The sequence below is a fragment of the Corvus kubaryi genome, unplaced genomic scaffold, assembly GCF_017639235.1.
Source record: "Corvus kubaryi isolate FWS band 111438036 unplaced genomic scaffold, C.kubaryi_AGA036_p1.0 37391, whole genome shotgun sequence".
In the NCBI taxonomy this organism is placed as follows: Eukaryota; Metazoa; Chordata; class Aves; order Passeriformes; family Corvidae; genus Corvus; species Corvus kubaryi.
The window spans coordinates 6,358,535-6,380,448 of NW_024581130.1; the positions used below are offsets into that span (position 1 = coordinate 6,358,535).

Consider the following 21,914-nt stretch of genomic DNA (forward strand, 5'->3'; position numbering starts at 1 on the left):
AGGTATAAGCAACTATTTACCATTATACCATAGGACTGAACAGCTGTTTGTGATGCTACAGTAAATTAACAACTTGAAGACATCAGTCTTGTTTGACTGAACATCACCTGTCCCTGCAATAGACTCATGCACCTAATCAGGTGATTATTAGGAAAATCCAACACTACACATAAAGGGCTCCAACGATTAAATGAAGCACTGGTCCTCAAATTCTCTCATAGACAATCAAAGACTCACAGAAACATTCTTGGTTCTTTTCAAAGTGATCCCCAAGCATGCAAGTCGCTAAGAACCAGTATTCTTTGTCTACCTGGCTGCATATACTGAAAACAAAATGAAAAACAACCATTGTAGAATATGGCTTCGGCAAGACATTTAGCTTTGTACTTTACAGAGTAAAATAGTTAAACTCATCAAAAACTACCTTAGAGGAAAAGAAATTTTAGAAGTGATAGCATGTAGCAACTTTCCTTATTGTATTTCTAAATGTATAGAGTAATTCCAGTTTGAATGGAAACAAACATGTTATTAATACTTTAAAACAACAAGGTTCATATTTCTTCCTCAAAGTATTTACTTAACATTATCATCATTTCTTAGGGGAAAAAAAGAAAAAGATACAATTCTATTTAGCATATCAATGAAATTAGAAGGGAAGTCCTACTGAAGGACTAACTCTCCTTAATGCCCTTATTCTCCCTTCATTATGCCACTGATGTCCCATGACAACAACATTAATTTGACATGGATGAGTTATGACCCACTGTTTCTTGCACAACTCTCAGGAAGCCTAAGGCAGGGTTTTCTGCTTTGGGTATTGGGGCCAGAAGGACCATGAAGAAAACCAGTGCAATAGAAGGAGCAATTAAGCTACAGGTTGTTTTGCTCTAAGCAGTTAACCAGCTGTGCCTAATAAATTATTTGATTATACAACATCTTATAGGTTTGACGTCGATTGCAACCGTGCATAAAACTAACGTTCGGTGGCTTTGTATATTTGCTTGTGTGATTATAACTTTAATTCCTCCTAGTACTCATCAGCGCACCTGGCAATACAAAGCACTGTTGGGTTTTCCATACCAATGGTCAGCATGCTCAGAGCACCTCAAAACTGTGGACTAAAATACAACAATCTTGAGAAGGAAGTGGGAAAGGATTGCTATTAGTGTTTGCTGCTGGGAAACAAGGCCACTCTGATCCAGAGCAGAATGAGCAAGAGGGGGAAACTGAGGCACAGATACATTGTATGTGTGTATATTTACAATGGACACAAAAACAGGTGAACACACAAAACACAACCCAGAAGAGGTGTCCAAGAAATTCCTGAACTAGAAGTCTGTTTTGTTTTTTTTTTTTTTAAGAGATAGAATTCCATGCTAATGTATACAGCCTGCTTCTGGCACTTGCGCTACCTTCCTCAGCAGCTCTCCATTATCTATCTCTAGTGCAGTGCTTCACGTTTGAGAGCTGTAACTATGGACTTCACATTCCCAGTCCCACACTGACTTCATGCTACTCTGCATCCTCACAAAAGAAAGGGGAATTTGCTCTGTGCAAGGTCTTGCACAAACCTGAATTTAAAAAAAAACACTGCGAAGCAGCCCTCACAACCACTGCAAGTCTGAAGAGTTTCCCCCCATCATGACAACCATTTCCTAAAAAATGCTGGCATATTAATCCTCTTCATCTTCTCACCTGGACACAAAGAACTGTGGACCCTGTCATTGTTCTTTAGCTGAATGTCCCAGTCCTTCAGTGAGGACTCACAAATTGTCAAGATGACTCAGAGGACCATCACGAATCACGTATAACAAAGCAGTGAATTAAGCACACCCCCAAAAAATTCAGACAGCAGTTCATAAACTATTAAATGGAAGATTATAATAACAAATAGATGAATGCAGTCCTCCATGGATAATACATGTACAAAAATGCTAATCTTTGAGGCTAAATTATTCACAACGAATGAGTCAATCAGCCTTATTCCCTCACAGACCACTATTTCCGGGAGCTATTTATAAGTGAGACAAAATTGATGTGCTTGTATCATCTATTTCTGTACAAGGGGAAAGTGCATGATAATCCCCTTTTTATTCCCTTTATTAAGGCATTCCATGAATGTGAATGGCAACAAAAACCACAAGAACCATCTGTAATTGATACTGCAGTGACAGCTAAACTGCAAGTTAGTGAATTTGGCCAACATTATAAATTTCCTTGTTCCTGATCAGGCCCTTAATAATGACATACACCATTTATCAAGTGATAGAGTCAGCAGAACTCTGAACAAAACAGCCCGTGCCAGAATGCCATCACCATCATGTAAAATACCTGTTTTACAGAGACAGTCCTTTAAACTACAATATCTAATTCCCAGGAGCACCTACAATCAGAAATCACTACAGCAAAAAGAAGCACATCACACAGATTGCTCTTCCCTGTCTTGCCAGCCAGCTGCATTTCCCCCAGTCACAGGATCCCCTCCTGCTTGGAGGGACTCGGATCTCCGGGACAGCACAGAGAATAATGCAAGTCCTGACAAAAGGACTTTCCTGCCAAAAGAAGGATCAACCCCTTGAGTGCAGGTTCAGAACAACTTTAAGGGACTGGGACATCAGAACCCTCTGTGGTCCATGTTCTCCCTCTAAAAAAGGGCCAAGGTCCGTAACTGCCACACACACTATTTTGGCAATTCCAGCTCTATCAGAATCAAGGAATAAGTGAACTTAGTGATGATGTTTTATAAGCAAACAGTTGCCATATTACTCACTTGAAAAGAAAAGAGAGCCATCATAGAGAGATGCATTTCCAGAACCAATTTAAAGGTTAAGCCAGACGAGTTCCCTGAATCAGGATCTAATGAGATTCCAAGGCTCAGCTCAGGAGACTTGATGCTGAATGAGCAAAGGAGAGGCTGCTCACACTTCTTCTGTCAGTGACAGCTGAGCCTCCCAGAAGGATACAGACACTTCCGTGGATCCTGGCTACCTCGCTTACCAATGAAACATCCCAATTAACTTCTATAGGGATTATGCATCAAATTCTTGCTGAAATTATCGTGCCCAAATATCTTTCCTGGCTTTGTAGAATTGAATCCTCATTTACATGTGGCTGAGTGCCTCTCCCCATTCCTGGAAATGGCATGTTTTAGCCTAGCTGTATAAAGTGACGATGGCATTAAAGGGTTAAGAAAGAAACAGTTAAGTGTGATGTAAAAATAGAGTTTAAACTAATAAAAAAAAAAATTAAATGCCTTTTAAAACAGTGAAAACAACATTAGTTTAAGGTTTTTTAAATACTGACGTTAACAAAGACAACAAAGAAAGCATAGATTCAACTAAAATCAAATGAGATTCAAAATTGCTTCCAGTGTTGGTGCTGAAAACAAAGCATGCACAAGGGTCTACTACACTGCTCTCTTGCAAGGCATAAACCAGGTCTGCAATAAACTGCTTGATGCTGTCTTGCTGGTCATAAAGCTACCAAAAAAAAATTTTAAAAAAAGAAAAAAAGGGATATGACAGTTTTTATAACACTTTAGGGTCCAATACAATATAAAATATATCTTTCTGGCACTGTGTACTTTCAGAGGAGATTCTAGAGACTTTGAGGTTTGTATACACTTTTGTCAGAGAGGAACTGAATATATTTCTTGTTGGATTGGGCCATAGGCAGCTATAGCTGTTCCCAAAAGACAGTGTAAATGACAAGCATTCTGAACCCCAGGGAAAACATAAATCATTAACAACAAGACCAAGATAAGAGCTCCTTGAACTGACACTTCCAGTTTTAAGATATAGTTTTCTATTCCCTTTATATTTAAAGAAAAATTAACTTTCCTAAATATATTAAAATTAATTTATCTTCACATGGATGCAAGAATACCATCACAACTCCACTCCATAAATGCCACCCCAAAAGACCATCTCTTCAGATCATTTCTTTGACCACATTGCCATTTTCACTGCATCCTTCCAGGTGGCTCCTTTGGTTGTGTGCAGGTGTATTCAAGGCTTTCCCTGGCCTATCCCAAACTCCACCTCCACAACATCACAGACCATGCTGATTCCTTCAATTACTGTTAAGCTTTTAGGACACTGTTATTATTTTGCTTTTTAAAGCTTAAGATGCTTTGACAAGAATCTTTTGTTTTCTCCTTACTGACGAAGGGTTTTTTCTAAAGCTTGACTTCTTTTTACCATGACACCTATGCACAGACAATGTGTGAAGCTACATAAATTAACTTCTGCTTTCTATGCACTGCCCAGTTTATTGACATTCACATACTATTTCTTACTATTTTTGGGACAGTATATTCTCTGAGGCATGGACTGATTTTTCTCCCCCTCAGAGCTTACAGCATTCCAAACCCAAAGCAGCCATGTTCCTAGATAACAATGTCAAACAAATAATGAACAGCAATAACCTTAAGCTGGATTTTCTAGGTTTGTAAGGCATTATTTTGGAAAAAACTACTTGTAGTGTCTTTTTCTCAAAAACCACCCCAAAAAACACACACATGTTCTCAAATCTGAACGTATTTAACCCAAGCCTTGATGTGTTAAACCTTGATGTGTAGTGAACTCCAGCTAAATTAAATATAGCAACTTCACCACTGATGAAGCATTTTTCCTGGGCAAAATGCACTGTGTTTTATCTAAGAGACACATAGGGAGTACAAACAAGAACAACATTACCCGAAAGATCTTCTTTTTAGAATCAACAGATCTGGGTTACAGGCAAATTATTTGAAAACAAGTTGCTGAGGCAATATTCCATCAAAATGACTACTATCAGCCATAAACATATGGGACCCTCCAACTACCCAGGGTAATAAGTCTTGTATATTATTGCTGGGAATTCCTTCAAAGCCCAAATCATTTTTAGTTTGTAAAGCTCCCTAATTTATTTTCCATGGTTGGGAGGAATCTGCTGCTAAACTAAAAATACAGTTTTACCCCCCATTATCTCTGCACATAAAGAGTCACAGAGCTTTGGGCTAGAATTAACATGAGATAGGCTATTATGACTGCAAGAACATTTAGAAGTCCCTGTTGACTTTGCAGTTTGTAATAATAAATATCCTCCCCATAATATCTTATTCCATTTTTTTCTAAACTTGATGCCTAGAGGAAGTCTTGAAGCCTGTGATAAAATGCTAGCAGTATTTACCTACTTTGTTGCTAGCCTGGATTTCCTTTTCTCCCTGGGAAAAGTCATTTAAAGAAATGATATTTGCAAGCAAAAGCTCTTAAAAGTATAACCTTTGATTTCATTAATGCCCTACAGAAATATGATGTCCTACTGTACTTGATTACTGAAGCAAAACTGACTCTGCTTGTATAAAGTAATGGCACTATTTTATAGTGAAGCATTTACTCTTCCACGAAGGAAAAACCTTGTAATCAGACGTGAAGGTTATAAAAGACGCAGTCTACAAGTCAAAAGTATCCTATTACTACCAATCAAGGTGATAATTAAGACCAGATTTCTGTAAGGAGGGGGTAGGCATTTAGGGGGCTTCACAAAGTACTGAGCTTCATGCACATAATAAACAGTTCAAAGTACTCTTACTTTATTAAGAAAATGCTGAAAGTGGCTAAAAGTAAGGTGTACTCTTGCATACGTATCTTACTTCGTTGGGCTGGTTCTGTGCAACAGAAAAAACTTGCCTACTCTCACATGTACTAAGAATGTTTGGCAGGTTTTGGTTGTTGGGGATTTTTTTAGGGGTTTTGGTAGATTTCTTTCCCCCCCAGAATTGTTCATAAATGCACTTAGGAGCAAAAACTTGAGATGAAGACAACATCCTTTATACATTCAAGGTTCCAGTTCACCAAAAGCTTTTCAGCAAACTAGAGTAACATTTCACACTTCAGGCACTACAGTATTCCTTTAACTCATTCTTGCTGGTTTTTACTTATTCATAGGTCTGTCAAGTGAATTCAGCAGATTATCAAGCAAAACATGCACATCACAAATACCCTCTCTCAGACAATCTCAATCTCCATAGATGTCAACAAGTACTCACCAGAACAAATTAAATCAAGCCATGCTGACACACCCAAATGTGCATTTCCCTCTACTCTATGTGCCTTGTATGACGCAAGGCTTGGAAGAGTGGCAGTCTGTTGGCAATTGATCCTTCTTAGACAGAGAAGGCAAACAACAATTAAGTTATGAATAAGACTAACAATATACTCTCTGCTTCACATACATGCCCAGTTCAACTTAAATTGTGAACAGATGGAAAGCAAGACATTCTCCTATTTCAGATTCACTACATTCCCCTAAATCCATAAAACCATACATTTTAAAAATGAAAATGTTTAGAACTATAAACTATTTCCAAATAGTTAATCCACTGATCTTTAGCTTACTGACTTGTTTCCTGTTTGTCACCTCATTTATTGTGATATTATTCTTACTGGACAGCAATTCACTAAGGCCATTATTTGAAGACAGTTAATTTTCTCTTCTGAAATCCATTTCAATAATTTTACTTTCAGCATCTATAAAGGTTATTTCATACCTGTGTATTTGCTAGATATGACTCCTGATTTTCCTCCTATGAATGAGGTATTTTTCAGTTCTCATGAGCTTTCCACAAATGTAGCTGGGAAGTTGTCTAATCTGCAAGGTGAGGACAAGATATGCTGTATAAAACACAGGTTTTTTTACACTTGCACAAATAAGTAAGAGATTTCTTTTTTAACAAAGCAGGCAAATAAATTTGAACTCATTTGAACCCTCTAGAACTGCAGCACTGGAGGAAACCTCCACCATCTTACAGCTACAGCATTTCCCTGACTGCTCCTCTTCACCTTCTTTATCCTCTTTCCTAGGGCTCTCTTCATTTATTCCTACCATTTCCAACTTTTTACTCTTCAAAAATTTACACTCCCCTTTTGTGCCAGCCACCACCCCTCACCTGCTCCTTTCTGCTTCACCTTTTTCCAATCCTCCGAGGTTTTGTGCCTCTGGCCTGTATTTCCATGCCCTCCCCACCATGGAGGGCACACTCCCATTTCCAGATTCCATTACTAATGAGTGCAATTAGAGATAACAGGATGACACACACGCAGACTTCAGCAGAGCCACCCATTTAACACTGCCACAGCATTCCCCTGGTACCACTGCAGATCTGGGTGTTGGGGCAAACTGCAGCCTGAGCTTCATTAAGAGCTGCAATTTCCTCCCTGCTTTTTCCTTTCTGCCCCCCTCCAAGCTCAGCCCACCTTCACATGACAAGGGATAAAGCCACGTCGCCTTTAGCACAATTCACAAACTCTTACATGAGTTTGATTCCTGTGGGGCTCCCCCAAGATAAGGTAAAGCATTGCGGATTTTGGAAAGCGGCCCCTTGCTGAGGTACACTTCTCCTCATAACTTTGTTTTACACGTAAAGTGCTGTGCATTTCATATAGCAATACATTTATACACTCTTTGATCATTTATTTTTCTCAGGCCTCTGTAATTTTCAACTTTACCACTTCATTCTTCACTACACACAGCCTCATTTAATTTCCTTATATCTGCAGAGCAGGAATTAGACAGGCCCAGAATAGATCAAACAGTGCTGAATTTGGGTCATTATCCACAAAGCATCCCAAGACAGCCTGCCTTAGCTGTCAGTGAAAGTTCACTTGCAATGTTTCACTCACACTAGAAAAGGAGATAGGGAAAACTAGTAACCTTCATTAGACCAGAAAGCTTAAAAAGATTTAAAGCATAACCTCAAGAGCTTCTTTAGGACTCACATGTCTGGAAGCTCACCACTCCTTTTTCTCCTGAGAGCATAGTCAGGAAAGGATTTTTTTTTCAAATCAGACACTTTACTATTCTAAAGAACAGTGAAGGCACCAATTTATAAGGGTGTCTTCATAGCAGCCATTTCATCTGACCACCTGAACATGTTTAGATTTAAACAGATTGAACCTCATCACCTGGTTTAAATTAACTGTGTGCTTAAATATCCCAGCACACCAATGCTAGAGCAGCTTATCTATACCACTAAAAACAAACCCTCCCTCCCTTCTTTTTCTAAGTACAACTCTGAAACAATGAACACCAGCTTTCCTCCTGTTAATCAGTTTTTGTTATCCATTCATTTTGCATACTTTGGCTTGGAAGTCTTCATTTCCAAATTAATACAGGATATTGTATCATCCTTCTAAAACAGTTGTTGTGTCCCAGTTTCACTGTAAATCCAACAAACAGGAAATGCACCATCCCTGCTTTGGTTTGCTAGTGATATTTGCATACAGTCACTAAGGACAGGTTGTTTATTCCAGCTGATTGATTTTTAAAGTTTGTCTGTCACATCAAAAAGTAAGATTTTTTTTTTTTACATTTTGATTGGTGATTAGATTCTAAACCAAGTTAGACTCTAAAAGAAACACTGATATTTAAACATTATGAATTTAAAAGATAAATTCAAGGGCTTCTCTTACCACTGCTACCAATACCTACAATATCATCCCAGCATTCAGCCTTATAACACAGAAAAGTAAGACTTGGCAAGCAATAGCTCAGACATACTGTATTTACTGCAGTCATGAAGCCCACTATGGACATCTTTGTTTATCTCATCACAATTAAACATTCATGAAGAAATATTATGGAAAAATGCATTTCTGGTCTCATAGCTAATTAGCACAATTTAAGAGTACCTCGTAGTTAGTCTGCCCAGTCTCTCTCTCAAGGAAAGTGGGGATCTGAATCTAAATTACAAGTGCTCTCCTCCCCCTCATCTGTGCATTTTCAAAACCAGGATTCCAGTCTTGCTTACTAACCCATGCCTGATTGATATGACCTAACAAAGAGTACAGACAGGGATAAACTTGTAAAGTGTATTTTATTTATCTTGCCTCATAGACAATCGCTAAATTTCCACAGTTTCTATGTCATCACACATGGTCTGGATCTCAGCCCAGAACAATCAGTGAAAAATAACTAAAGAGACACACACAAAACAATGAAAAGTTTCTATTTACAACAAAATCAGTGTTTTCAGAAATTCAAGGAATACTGACACCAAGCACATAGTCTGTACTTTCCTATGTCCACATACATCCTTACACTGCTATTATAATAATCTAATAGATTGTTTCTCCATGCAAGGTTATAAAAGTGTGGTTTATTAGGGTACTGCAACCATAAACTTACAATTGTTTCTCGGGTTGAATTTATACCTAGCCATCAAAATGCATTACTACATTCCAGTCACTTTTTTTTTCCTTGTAAATTAACATAATCCCCCCCAACACTTCAAAGTAAGAAAGTTATATCTAGCTGGTATTCAAACCTACAGCTCTGTCTTTTTTAATAAAGGTCTTCTTTTTATTTTCTAAGGGCATGATGCATATGTAGGTAATAGCCAATGATGAAACCACAGCTATGTTATAAACTACCTTATTAAAAATTAAGGCTTGTAGTTACACATTGAAACCCAAGAAAATTATTATTCCTTTTTCCATACTCTTGTGCACAGCGGTGCTTGTGACCCTCAGACAAAGGCATATCCTAGAAAAACTAATGTGTAATCAGTTCTCCAGACTCAGCAATGGCTTGGGGTGAGGGCCCAGAGCCGGGATGCTCCTGAACAAAAAATCCTGAACCCCACGGTTCATCTGTCGGGGACAGGCAGTGATCCCACTGTTTAATCGTGTGTTTAATTGTGACCTGTGCCCAAATCCTTCCAGATGCCGACGCACCAGGTTTCCTTATAGAAGCTTGCTGAATTCCCATAGTACCTGTGTACACACGGCATGGATTTCAGCCTAGAAAAACCGGTGAAAAGTAAGTAAAGGGACACATAAAGAACAGTGAAAACTTGCTATTTCCAACGAGACCAGTGTTTTCAGAAAACCAAGCGGAGAACCCGGAAAGCACCACGCTGCCGAATTAACTTTTAATATGTTTCCATTTTAACCTTTAATAATAACACGTACGAGAAGAAAACCCAAACCACCGAGCGGGGCAGGGAGCCGGGACATCACCGCCCCGTCCCGGCTGCGGGGGAGTCCCCAGGATGGCCGGGTGGGTCCCGCAGCGCCTCTCCTGCGGCTCGGGGCGGCCAAACGAGGGCGGCCAGACACCGAAACCTCGCCGGGAGAAAGAGAAACCGCTCCCGGAGCCGCTCCCGCAGCCCCACACCGCCCGCGCCTCCCCGGCCCCGGCCCGAGCCCCGCAGGGTGGGCGGGCGCAGCGCGGAGCCCCGGCCCGGCCCCGTTCCGCCCCTCGGCGCCGGGAGGCGGAGCCGGCCGGGCGATCGCGGCCCGGCCGCTTCCTGGTCACCGGAGCAGGAGGCGACAGGAGCCCGCCGAGGCGGCTGCGGGGTCCGGCGGCTGCGGGACCGGCTGCCGCCATGGCCTCGCTCTTCAAGAAGAAGACCGTGGACGGTGAGTGGGCGCCCGGAGAGGCCCCGCCGGCCCCCGGCAGCAGCCGCCCCCAGCCCTCGCACGACCCCGGGCGCGGGGCTGGTCCCGGCCGGGGCTCCGGAGCATCGGGCGGCCGGCGGGGGTCGCGGCCCCGGGCCCCGGGCCCCGCGTCCCGGCGGAGCGGCAGCCCGCAGGGAGAGGAGCAGGAGAGGAGCAGGAGGCCCCGGCCCGCCCGCCGTGACTCACCGGCGGCGCTCGGGGAGAGTCCCCGGGCCCGGCCGGCCCTGGCACAGCGGGGCGGGGGATTCCCGGCTCACCGGCAGGGCTGGGAGCCGGGCCCGGCGATCCCGGGACGTGGATGAGGGAGGAGGAGGAGCTGGCAGCGAGGGAAACAAAACAGGCCCGCCGGGAGTTGCCGGGGCCCAGGGGGAGCCGGGACGCGAGCGGTGCCGCTGTGCGGGAGCCACGTCCAGGCTGCGGGAGCCGCCACCGCCCGGCCTTGGGCTCCGCGGGGGTGTGGAAACAACTTGGTCTTGGCTCTCTGTAGCCAGTCTGGCTTTCCAAAACGCTTAAACTTCAGCAGGAATAACGATCCCCAAAGTAAAGCCCAAAAAGATGCCTTACCTGCCAGCAGGCCGCTGGGCGATACTCAGCTGTCCACGTGGTCGTGCCCCAGGGTTGGGGAGCCCCAGGTCTGGCTCTCTGGCATTTTGGGTGGGTGCCCCGTGTCAAATCTGGTGGGTCGGCGTTTGAAAAGGGCTCGCAAAAAATGACGCTGCTCATCAACCAATTGTGTGTCACCGGAGGGGAACATGCACAGGTCCCACCTGGCTCTTGCCATTTTAGATGCGGCGCCTGCCTGAGAAGGGAGGAAGGGGAGTTGGTGCTAAGCTTCCATGACCAAGGAAGGATTGCAGGAGCCAGGTCAAGCCCTGCTGGATGTCCCTTGTCCAACCTGTTTCAAGGAATGGAGGTGCTTCCTCCTTGTCCTGGTGTGTGTGTGTGTGACGCCAGCGTGACACACAGGAGTGGCTGCTGGCAAAAGACTATCTTAGAATAACCTGTCGTATTCTGTCTGCTTGATTAACTAGGGATTTGCCTCAGTTATCAGACAGAAACAAGAACCAAATTCTCATCTTGGCCTTCACTTCTAAAAACAGATGAAAGAGTCAGTAACTGCAGATAGTTGTTTTCAGTTTATTGCTGAGCTACTATGGGGAATCAGAAACCACAGAAATAAGCATTGCGCTCACCCTTATTGTTTCCTGAGTTAAGTACTGTTCTTGTTTGTTATCACCTTGAAGTTCCTACCTCTCAAGCTCACTATGCTAAGGATTTTTTTTAATAGTGTAGTTAGAAAAGCCAGTCTTGTATTTAGCTATTAAGCTTTTTCTTTCACCAAGTGCAGCTGTGCAAGTAATATGCATTTATCTACCTTCAAAATTACTTGCCTGTAGCATTTTCAGAATGATTTTCACTGCTGCTTTGCCTGTGTGAAGAAGAATGCAGTTATATTCTGTGCTATCTTTCAGTTCTCAGTTATTGTCCACTGAAAAGTCTGCATCTCCCAAGGATGCTTTTTGTGTAGTACTCACAGCAGTGGTAGCATTGTAAAAACATTTGTCGTTTTCACACTGTTTTTTTTAAAATATATATTTCTTTGCCCAATTACTGGGCAAATCTCCATCAAAGTTGGAAGAGGAAGTGTATGTTGTGTCTTTAAAATGCCAGTGGAGGTTTGGGGTGGTTTTCCAATTCAGACCTATTAATGTTGAAACAATTTCAGCAATGAGTGTTTCACAGTATTTCTGGTTTTGGGAATGAAGAGTGTGAATGCTTCTCTCTGTTTGCAGAAAAATTGCCCCAAACTTTAAAAAATGGAAAGGGTGGCCTGTGGTTCTAGATAGAATTTATCCTTTAATTCTGTGAGTAACTCTGCCTGTATGTATTGATTCTCATTGCTTCAAACTTTGTAGGTACAATAGCAGTGCCCTGCCATGTTACTGTGGATTAGAAGAAAGAGCTCTGAACAAAGTTCATGTGAGAGTCTGCTGCTTTCAAACTCCCAACCAAAGTGCAGACATAGAATAGGAGTAGATGAATCTCCCCTAAATAAAAACTTCTTTCCTCTATGAAGGTCAGAGGATGCTGAGTCAGATGCAGACCTGCTGCTCTGCCTTTGCCCAGGTGAATCACACCCAAGCACGTGTTGTAAATCCTGTCAAAAGTTAGTTGCAACTAGCATGACTGATGCCTGGACTGTAAACAATACTTGCTTTACTAAGAGGATGTTACTAGTAAATAATTCTTAATAGTACAGTGCACAAAACTCCTATGAAGGAACACCAGACAGTGTTCAAGCTTTGCTGGCTACGTCAGTTGTCAGGAGACTGAAAATTGTTATAAAAGCCCCCACTTTCGTACCTTACTATTCTTAAGCATCTCCTGATTGAAAAGGTTCAAACACTCTTGGCTTTATAGTCTGACTTGAAGAAGGGCTGCACAGATCTGGAGGAGAGGAAACTCTCCCCCAGAGCAGAATAAGGACAGAGAAGAGCAAGATCCGGGACTTCCACCTGGGATTATTTTCACTGTTTTAGTGGAGCTGGGAACTCCTCACCTGTTCTGAGATCTCATAAATCAAGGTTCCTTCAGCTGCTTTACTGTTGCAGTTAGGCCTGGCTGGAGGAAAAGCAGTGGGATGGCAGTGAACAGGATACTGCTGAGTTAGTGCTGGACTTGCAGGAAAGTGTGTGTACAGATGTCCTACCGTGGGGTTAAGGCTCTTCCTGTGGTTATGGTGCAAAGTAACATCCTAGGTAAAACAGCTTTTTTTTTTTTAAACACTGCTGTCACGATGATGTTGCATACACCAAACTGTATTTTGCTAATATTTTCTATCTCTGAAATGCTGACACTTCATTCTGAACAAAGGGAGGTGTCAAACATGCTGCTTGTCTGTGGGGTGCTTAGCAGATGTTTACGGAGTATGAAAACTTTGCCCAGCTATCGATATTTTCTTTCCAGATATAATAAAGGAGCAAAATCGAGAGTTAAGAGGTACACAGAGGGCTATAAGCAGAGATAGAGCAGCACTTGAAAAACAGGAAAAACAACTGGTAAGTACGACAGCGAACTTCATTTTGCTCTTTAAAACATGCACACATGACAGAAAACTTGAAAAGTTTTAAAGATATAAATCAATGCATAATAATTGAATACTAAAAAAAGTTGTCTTTCCATTTTCACTTCTCAGTTATTAAAATTGTGTTGGAAAACATTTACTGTCTAAAAGCAATTCTCAGCCTTTGGCATAGGAAAATCCTGAAACAATGTGTTTAGATGAAATGACCACATTGGTCTTTCCCTACAATTCCTGGCATCCTCTATCCTTCAGAAGTTTTTTTTCTAAAAGGTTTGTAAATCAGTGGTCTTGGGGTGAAAAAATTAAAAGAAGTATAAATGCTATCACACTTGCCATGACTTTCCAGTGGGAGAGAATACTTGAAAAATCATAGAATATCATGAATACCCCATAAGGTTATTTTCATTCATATAGAACTTCCCTAAAATTAGCTAATAACAGTAGCACTGTTGCCCAAATTAAGATCTATTCAGAACTTACTGTGTGTGAGCTTTCAAGTACTCGGTGGCTGAATGCTGCACCTGTGTGGCACTGTAAGAGGAGAAATGGATGTGCCAGATGGTGGGGTTTGATGCATGAAGAATGCTCAGATTGTGGGAAAAGCTGTGCGAATCCAGCCAGTTCCAGCAGCTATTGAGGTGGTGTGGTTCATGGCAGCAGGCTGCATGAATACCAAGAGCTGGGAATAATAAACTAAAAGATCAGAGAAACTGTTTCTGAGAGCCTTGGACATGTAAGATATAGTAGGTTGCTCATAAATAAGGCATTTTCCCAGTATGAAATATTCCAAATCTGGAAATAACCCTCATTTTAGTGAATATTCGGGCTGAAGTGTTGATTACCTGCCACACGAAGCGGTTTCAGAAATGTTGGATTTCTGAGGAGAAGAAGAAAGGAGCAGTGAAATATGTCTTTGAAAAAGTTAAAATTTGCTGCCAGAATGAGAGGAGCAATAGACAGTAAATATTCATTTTCAGTGTCAGATCAGGTGAAGAAGGATCAGGGACTTATCAGTCGATCTCAAAACATTTCATTATGTGCTTTCTCTAGAAAGACCTTTTTCCCCCTTAATTTTAACGTACTACTCTAAGAAAACCCAGTTATATTAATTCTATGGATAAAAATACCTTAATATATGCAGACAGTTCAGTAACCTGATACGACTGTATAAATTTTCATTTTTTTCCCCAGAAGAGCATAACTGACTTCAATAAACTTGCCCCAAACTTCTCAAACACAAATAATGTACCCCAAATTTACCCAAATTCATTTTAATTAAGAAAAATCATCTGTATATAGGGTTTGATTTCTGCAGGTGGATTATCTGCAGTGATTTAGCAATGGTTTGTGAAACTATTTTTTGCTTTAAAAATCAGGTTATAAATGCTATATAAGTCTTTGAACTTACTGAGAAAATCCCTATTTTCAAATGTTTGCTGTTAAAACGATAGGGTACAAATTAATCCCTCCAACCTTCACAGCATTTTAGGTACAAAAAAGAAAGGAAATATTATTCTGGTGATGTTACAGGAATTTTTGTGGCTTCTGTGATCTACTTTCCAAGAGTACAGCTTCTATTTCAGGCCTCTTACATTTGAACAGTCTCATGCTGCTTCTTTGCCACTCTGTACCTTCCTGGATTAAAAATAGTGTGTATGACATACCCTTTAAAAATTATGAATCTGCAGAGATTTTCTGCCAGAGCCATCTCTGTAATAAACTTAACTATGAAATTTTCTGGTAGTCAGGGTAACGCAGTGGGTCAGTTTATACCTGCCTTTAAATGTGACTGTTCTGCATGTCCTGGTGACTAGAATTTATCTTTTCATAGCTTCTTGTAAGTGCAGTTTTCTGGATTGCCAGAGCACATAAAGTGAAGCAACTGCATACCTTTAGCTGGCATATTCTCCTGAAAAATCCAGGATAAAGCTGGTCTTTAAAAGCTGCTTTTACTTAATGGTAAAAATCAAAATGGACAAATGCACATCTACAGAAAACTGAGCCACTGTGGCAAGACCTCCTTGAAAAGGTTGTTAAGGAAAAAGTGGTTGCAAAGTTTACATTACCAAGTCACGAAGTGTGCCAAGAAGGCCCACTTTGAAGAATCCCAGCTGACAAGATTATTTGTGTCAGGCTTTTTCCTGGTACCTCTGGGCTAAACAGATTGTTATTTCTCTTTGAATTGACAGATTGGGGGTTTGTTTTGGTTTTCTAAGACACAAGGGTCTTTTTTTACAGCATAAGCACATGTTAAATTATACCACTTTCATTATTAAGTCCAGCTAAATTATGAGGGTAAACAGCCTACAATTATTGGTCATCTAACTTTATCTACTTCTTCCCCAAAAAGGCTGTGAGGTTCTCTTGAGGCTGAAAAACTGTTGAAAAGAACTCTCCATTTCCTACATGAGTGATGTTGTTTGATGGCAAGAAATCAAAGTTGATTAGAGTCATGGCACCAGTAGTTGACTGGACATCACAATTCCTTCACTTTTTGGGGCTTTTTTTGAAGTGTGGCTCCCTATCCAGATATGGAATTGAATGTGCACATAGAAGTGAATGTGACATCATGCAGAAATTGAAGTCTTTGGGGGAACTGTGTGCTACCACACTGTAATTCAGTTTTACTGAGTTTTTTCCTTGTGGTCAAATCATACCAGCATGACATTGATTCTGCTAAACAGCCTTGTTAAAAAAGCAAGGAACTATTTATATGACTTGAAATGTCTTAAAAGATACAAGAGAATAGTCAACTTTTGAATTTAATTATTAGTGGTAAGGCTTAATTATAGTCTTTGCATGCAGGAAAATTCTGTAGAATTAATCCCACACCTTTTTTCACAGGAACTGGAAATCAAGAAAATGGCTAAGACTGGTAACAAAGAGGCCTGCAAAGTGCTGGCCAAGCAGCTGGTGCAGCTGCGGAAGCAGAAGAATCGAACCTATGCTGTGAGCTCCAAAGTCACTTCCATGTCCACTCAAACGAAGGTCATGAACTCCCAGATGAAGATGGCAGGAGCTATGTCAGCTACAGCCAAAGTAAGGCACTACAAGATATTCTTTTATATTCAAATGGAGCATATGGTTGCAAAAATTGTGTGATTTTGTGTAATTGCAGGGATAAAAGTCACTGCCCCAAGTGGTGGTGAGGATGCAGTTGGGAAATGTAATTTGGGTTTATATTATTAAATTTTTGTTTAGTCAGTCCTGCCACATAGCACCTACATACCTTCTTGGGCTAGACAGCTGTCAAATGTTTACATGATAAAAACAACCTAATGCCAGTGAATGAACTCTTTTAGTACATAAAAACCCCAATCCCTGCTGCTACAGTGCCTTGCCTGTATATATTGTCACAAGCAGTTTTTACTGGGAAAAAGTAGGTCATGATTCATCAAGAAATCAAGGCAGTGTGTCACAATAGCTTTATGGCCTTTGAAAAAAGTAGGTTATTACTTTGGATCTAAAGTTCCTAAAAAAATCTAATCTGGAGTTTGCTGTCATTCTCTCTGTGCTCTCTCTGGAAATAATACTGCATTAAGGTTTCTCCCAAATGTCATCTCATAAAAGAGTGAAAAATCTCAGTTTTCCAAGTTAGATGTTAACTTTCCCCTATTTCCCTGAATTGATGAAGAGGGATTTGGCTTTTGGCAAGGAGGACTGTTCAGCTCAAGGTGCAGGAAGGATAATTAATATGCATCACTGTAGACCAAGCTGGGCTTTGATCCCAGTCCAAGTTAAATCCAGTTAAACACAGCAATGCAACTTGATGTAGAAAGGAATTACCACAAAGGCTTTGTGGTCAGGTGCCCTTTAGACACAGCGTGAGGGCAGATTCCAGCCATGAAGTGATACAGAGTTGTGGCTCTGCAGCAAATTTACAAAGGGGACTTGTCTGACTATCAGGTTCAACACCTTACTCAGTATTCCAACAACACTGCTCATGTGAACAAGTTGGTCTTGCTTTTTAATTATTACATGGGTGACTTGTTTTTATCTATGCTAGATCTTTGATTAACTTTCTCAAAACCAAAGCATCACTGAAATAGTTATGAAGATTACATCAGTAGGGAAAAAAAAAAATATTTTTAAAAAATTACCCAGCATTCAGAAAATTATGTTTTTTGAAACACAGCAGGTACTTTTATGGCCTAGTTTGTGTAACATTATTGGAGAGGAAGATCTTAAATTTCTTTGGTCACTTTTAAAGTTAATATTTTGCCTTATCAATGTGGGAAGGTTAAAGAATTGTTAATCTCATAAAACCATCAGTGAAAATGTATGGGATCAGTTGCCTTAACAAGCAAGGCAAATATGTGAACGCAAAGCTTTCAAAGTACTGTCAGTATACTTTTTAACATGTATGGTGCTAATCTTGGATGTGGTAAAGTCCAATTAAGGTACCTGTTTATTTTAATCATGCATCCGACCCGTATTTTCTGAAGTTATACGAACTCTCTATCGGTGCAGAAACTTTTCATGTCCATTTATAACTCTTGTAAAAGAATTCTAGAGAGCCAACACCCTGCAAGTCCAGAACAACTTTTTAAATTCAAATAACATGACCATGAGCACAGTCTTTGAAATTCAAGTAACATTAGAATTCAAGAATACATTACCACTTTGAACAAACTCAGACATGAAGGCAGAAGACCTGTGAAGCCAGTAGTGGCTGCAGTAGCTTGATTATTAACCAAGTGGCTCCTGTAATTAACCAAGTCTTTTATCTTGTTAAAGATGGTTAAATTTTACATTTCAATTGCTCATGACTGTATTTAGATTCTGATATCCCACAGTAACTTGCTTTTTAGGAAAGAGGGAACTATCCCATAGCAGTGCCCACAAAGGCAGTGCTGCACACCTGTAGTAAAATGGGTGAAGTTTATCTCACACCAAGATCTCTACCCATCACACAGGTGCACCCTAAGCAAGTAACTTCCTCAATACTTCAATATTTTCTTTTCAGAGAAAAGTAATTTTTCCATTAAATTTTAACAGAAAGAAACAATTTAGGGCCTGTCTTCCAGTGATGGTACAAATAAATGGTCCTTTCTGAATAAGTACCTGCAGCCATTTACTTCCTTAAGGTCTGTAACCTTCAAGTTAGGAAATGTCCTCCATTCTTTTCATTCAGATCAGACAGATTTTTCCTAATACAAGGCCAGGGGAGGGTCATGGTGCAAGAAAGATACACACATTTGAAAGTCTGTCTATTGGGGCACTAGATAGTAATATTTCTTACTAAGTGCAGCCTGTACTATTGATCTGTCACTTATCTACAGTTCTCATGGGATGTAAAGAGTCAAGGAAAGTGGAATTTGGGCTGAAAGGTTTTTCTTAATGAATGCATTGCTATTTACTAATGTCTCATTGTATGATTTAAGAGTTTTTTCCCTATTAATAGACAATGCAAGCAGTTAATAAGAAAATGGATCCACAAAAGACACTACAAACTATGCAGAATTTCCAGAAGGAAAACATGAAGATGGAAATGACTGAAGAAATGAGTAAGTTCTGCACTGCAGGGAACAGCTGGCTGCTCTTGGCAGGGGAGAACCAGCCTAGAAACACTGATGTTTGAAGTTTATTTCTATAGTTAATGAAACTGACAGCAAAACTGCAGAGCAAACAAAACAATGTATGTCTGAGCAGGGAGGTTGAGCCTCAGACTCTTTAGAAGCTCTAGGTATTAAATCTAGAATATTCATCATATTTTTAGAAAAAACATACTGCAGGGGAATAGGGTTTAAGAGTAGTTCAAGGCCTTGATTGCGTGACTGGTAGGGAGACTTGAAAAATTCTTTTAAGTGGACACAGTTTAGATAGCGATAATCACAGCTGTCTGCACATGGTGGTATGATATGGCTGTCTCCTTTTTCCTAAATTAAGCCACAAACAACTTCTTGAGGAGGCAGTAAGTTTCTTGTTCCTGAGTGCATGTGTTCACTGTTAGCTAATTCCTGGTGTTGCTCAGTCTCCTCCCCATCCCAAGTCCTGCCCCTTTGTTGGTCATACCTCATGGAGTCATAGCATGGACTCAAACCAGTACTGTTGACCAAGATGGAAGCACCTCAACTGCACACGTTATCTGAGTAGTTAACAACTTTGCAACATACTTGGAGGAAGAAGAGGAAGGGGATTTTTATCAAACTGTAGATGTTTTGCAGAAATGTTATAGTATGGGAAGAGGTATAGCAACTGAACTCTTTTGGTGAAACTAAACATTTATAAAAGCAGCCATGCCTTACCATGTTGTTGCCCTGGCTGTGCTCACAGGCTTTGCAAGGCAGAGCTAAGAAAGCCTCTCTAACGTGCAGGTGCTTTCTGCTGGTATCTTACCCAGGGGTATTACTGCTGTGTTCTGGGAGGGTACCAGGTGGTACTAAGTTTTTTGTTTAATGCAATCTGGATTCTTTTTTTTCTTTCTTCTAAGTTAATGATACTCTGGATGATATTTTTGATGCTTCTGATGAAGAGGAAGAAAGCCAAGATATTGTTAACCAAGTGCTTGATGAGATTGGGATTGAAATCTCTGGCAAGGTATGGCTATTTCTGCACAGCTCGTGTGCTTTTTCCCCTACATTCCATTTTTAAAAATAGTTTATTCTACAAGTCAGCTTGTCATAACCTGCATTATTCTGACTGAAGAAAACTTGTGTCTCCTTCTAGATGGCCAAAGCTCCCTCAGCTGCCCGAGGGTTGCCATCTGCATCGGCATCGACCACCACCACCACCATATCGGATGAGGAGATTGAACGCCAGCTCAAAGCCTTGGGGGTGGATTAACTCGTCCAGTTCAGAGTCTGCCTGCTGAGTGTTCAGCTCTAGTCACATGTACAGAGTGCAAATACTCTTTCAATGCAACTGATTTCTAGGAAAACCCTGAAGTCTCAGAAATGACAACTTGGAGATCAATTTGCAAAGAAAAGTACATTTTTTGTCCACTGCATGGAGTCTTTTTGACTCTGGACCAACCAGGGGGGTAGTTCTAACAATAAGTTCACTCATACCTGATCCAGATCTATCCTTTGGATTCAAGTTTTCTTCCATCTCAGTTCCTGATCTATCTCTAGAACTGGCTATTCTGTGGCTGGTGATGCCACTTCCTAGGACAGCACCTATGTAATATTTATCATTATTACAAAACTATGGCTATAGGAACATTCTTAGTCTGTCATCACAAACAAAACTTCACCTTGGGTCTTAGTTGGAAACTATTTTTTCCATGAGATACAGCTTTGAGAGTAGCAGATTTAGGCAGAAAGAAAAAAACATTTTATGTATTCCTTTGAAATTCCTGTAGCAACTTTTGAGCTGATGAAATAATAGCTCATTATTCTTCTTATCAGAATGGAAGGATACACTCCTTGTGCAAATAATTTTTTTGGAAGAGGAATTACATTTGTTAGTGAACTTTGTTGCATGAAAGGCACTGATTGAACTCTATTGTACTGTAACATAGCTGGTTTCAACAGAATTGCTGTGCCTTTATGTATATAAATCTTGTACCTTTGTGGTTTTCTTTCAGAATGAGTCTTTGGAAGGTGAGTAAACTTAATTAAGATGGTTTCACAAAATGCTTTGGTGAGACCTCTGTGCACACTTGATGGGACTCAGTGCTGAAGCGGAGAGATGCACTCATTCAGAAATGCAACTTGTGCACTTGCAAAAAGGACATTGCCTGAAGCAACGTTTGTATATATTTTACAGTATTTCTTAATGGAAGATAACTGCATAATTGTATTGTTTGCTAAGATGCAACTGATCACATTGATAAACTAAATCTAAGTATCAGTTTTGAGAACAATTTTGGATCATAAATGATAACTACTTGTCTAAACACTATAATAAAAGTATTCTGGTTCTGTGAAGGTTTTTCTATGGTCTCTGAACTGCATCAACACAATTCTAGCTTTAAGTGAAATATGAATTGGGCTGAGGAATAAGAACTGTTGATACTTGAAATAGACAAAATGAGAATGCAGTTCCCAGTTATTACTCCCTACATGGTGTGATATTCCTCAGCCCTGACTCTGCTGGAGATATTTAGCCCTCAGTGCTGGTTTAGTGGTGCTGCTCATTGAACAGAAACAATTACCATCTTGGTTTTAAAAAGAGAAAAACAAAATACCTCCCAAAAGCAAAACCAGGATAACTGGAGGCAACAAACTTCATGAAGAGACCTTGCTGCTAGACAAAGTGTAGCAGGAAACCTCAGTAAATCTACTGTTGTTGCACCATCTACTGTTTAGGATTGAAGTCAGCAGAGAAAGAGAATTCACAGGAGAGCCTTCCTCAGGTTTTTGGCCTAGAATTTCAGGTGTTCTTTCTCTTTCAAAGAAATAATGGACAAACTGAATCTGTCAGGTAGTGGGTAGGAATGTGTA

General features: G+C 40.6%; 1 protein-coding gene and 1 long non-coding RNA gene across 2 annotated transcripts in view; one reads left to right on the top strand and one right to left on the bottom strand.

The window, feature by feature from the left end:
- The window catches only part of LOC121669242, a 61,846-nt gene extending 48,436 nt beyond the window's left edge, over positions 1 to 13,410 (bottom strand). Inside the window, exons 1-2 of the long non-coding RNA XR_006017656.1 lie at positions 11,007 to 13,410; positions 6,533 to 6,633 (exon numbers count right to left, since the gene is read on the bottom strand). This is a non-coding gene — a long non-coding RNA (uncharacterized LOC121669242). The remainder of the gene's footprint in view (positions 1 to 6,532; positions 6,634 to 11,006) is intronic.
- On the top strand, positions 10,245 to 21,398 carry CHMP2B (charged multivesicular body protein 2B). The gene is made up of 6 exons (XM_042037914.1): positions 10,245 to 10,403; positions 13,410 to 13,501; positions 16,372 to 16,566; positions 18,932 to 19,034; positions 19,961 to 20,067; positions 20,197 to 21,398. Exons 1-6 carry the CDS (start codon positions 10,370 to 10,372, stop codon positions 20,311 to 20,313), a joined length of 648 nt encoding a protein of 215 aa, XP_041893848.1. The 5' UTR covers positions 10,245 to 10,369; the 3' UTR covers positions 20,314 to 21,398.
- Positions 21,399 to 21,914: the final 516 nt, after the last annotated feature.

What these genes read in the sequence shown, in the direction of transcription:
- CHMP2B (XM_042037914.1), top strand. Translation starts at nt 10,370, where the DNA reads ATGGCCTCGCTCTTCAAGAAGAAGACCGTGGACG. An exon ending in CAAGAAGAAGACCGTGGACG is followed by an intron (nt 10,404 to 13,409) that starts GTGAGTGGGCGC and finishes TTTTCTTTCCAG; the next exon opens with ATATAATAAAGGAGCAAAAT. An exon ending in AAAAACAGGAAAAACAACTG is followed by an intron (nt 13,502 to 16,371) that starts GTAAGTACGACA and finishes CTTTTTTCACAG; the next exon opens with GAACTGGAAATCAAGAAAAT.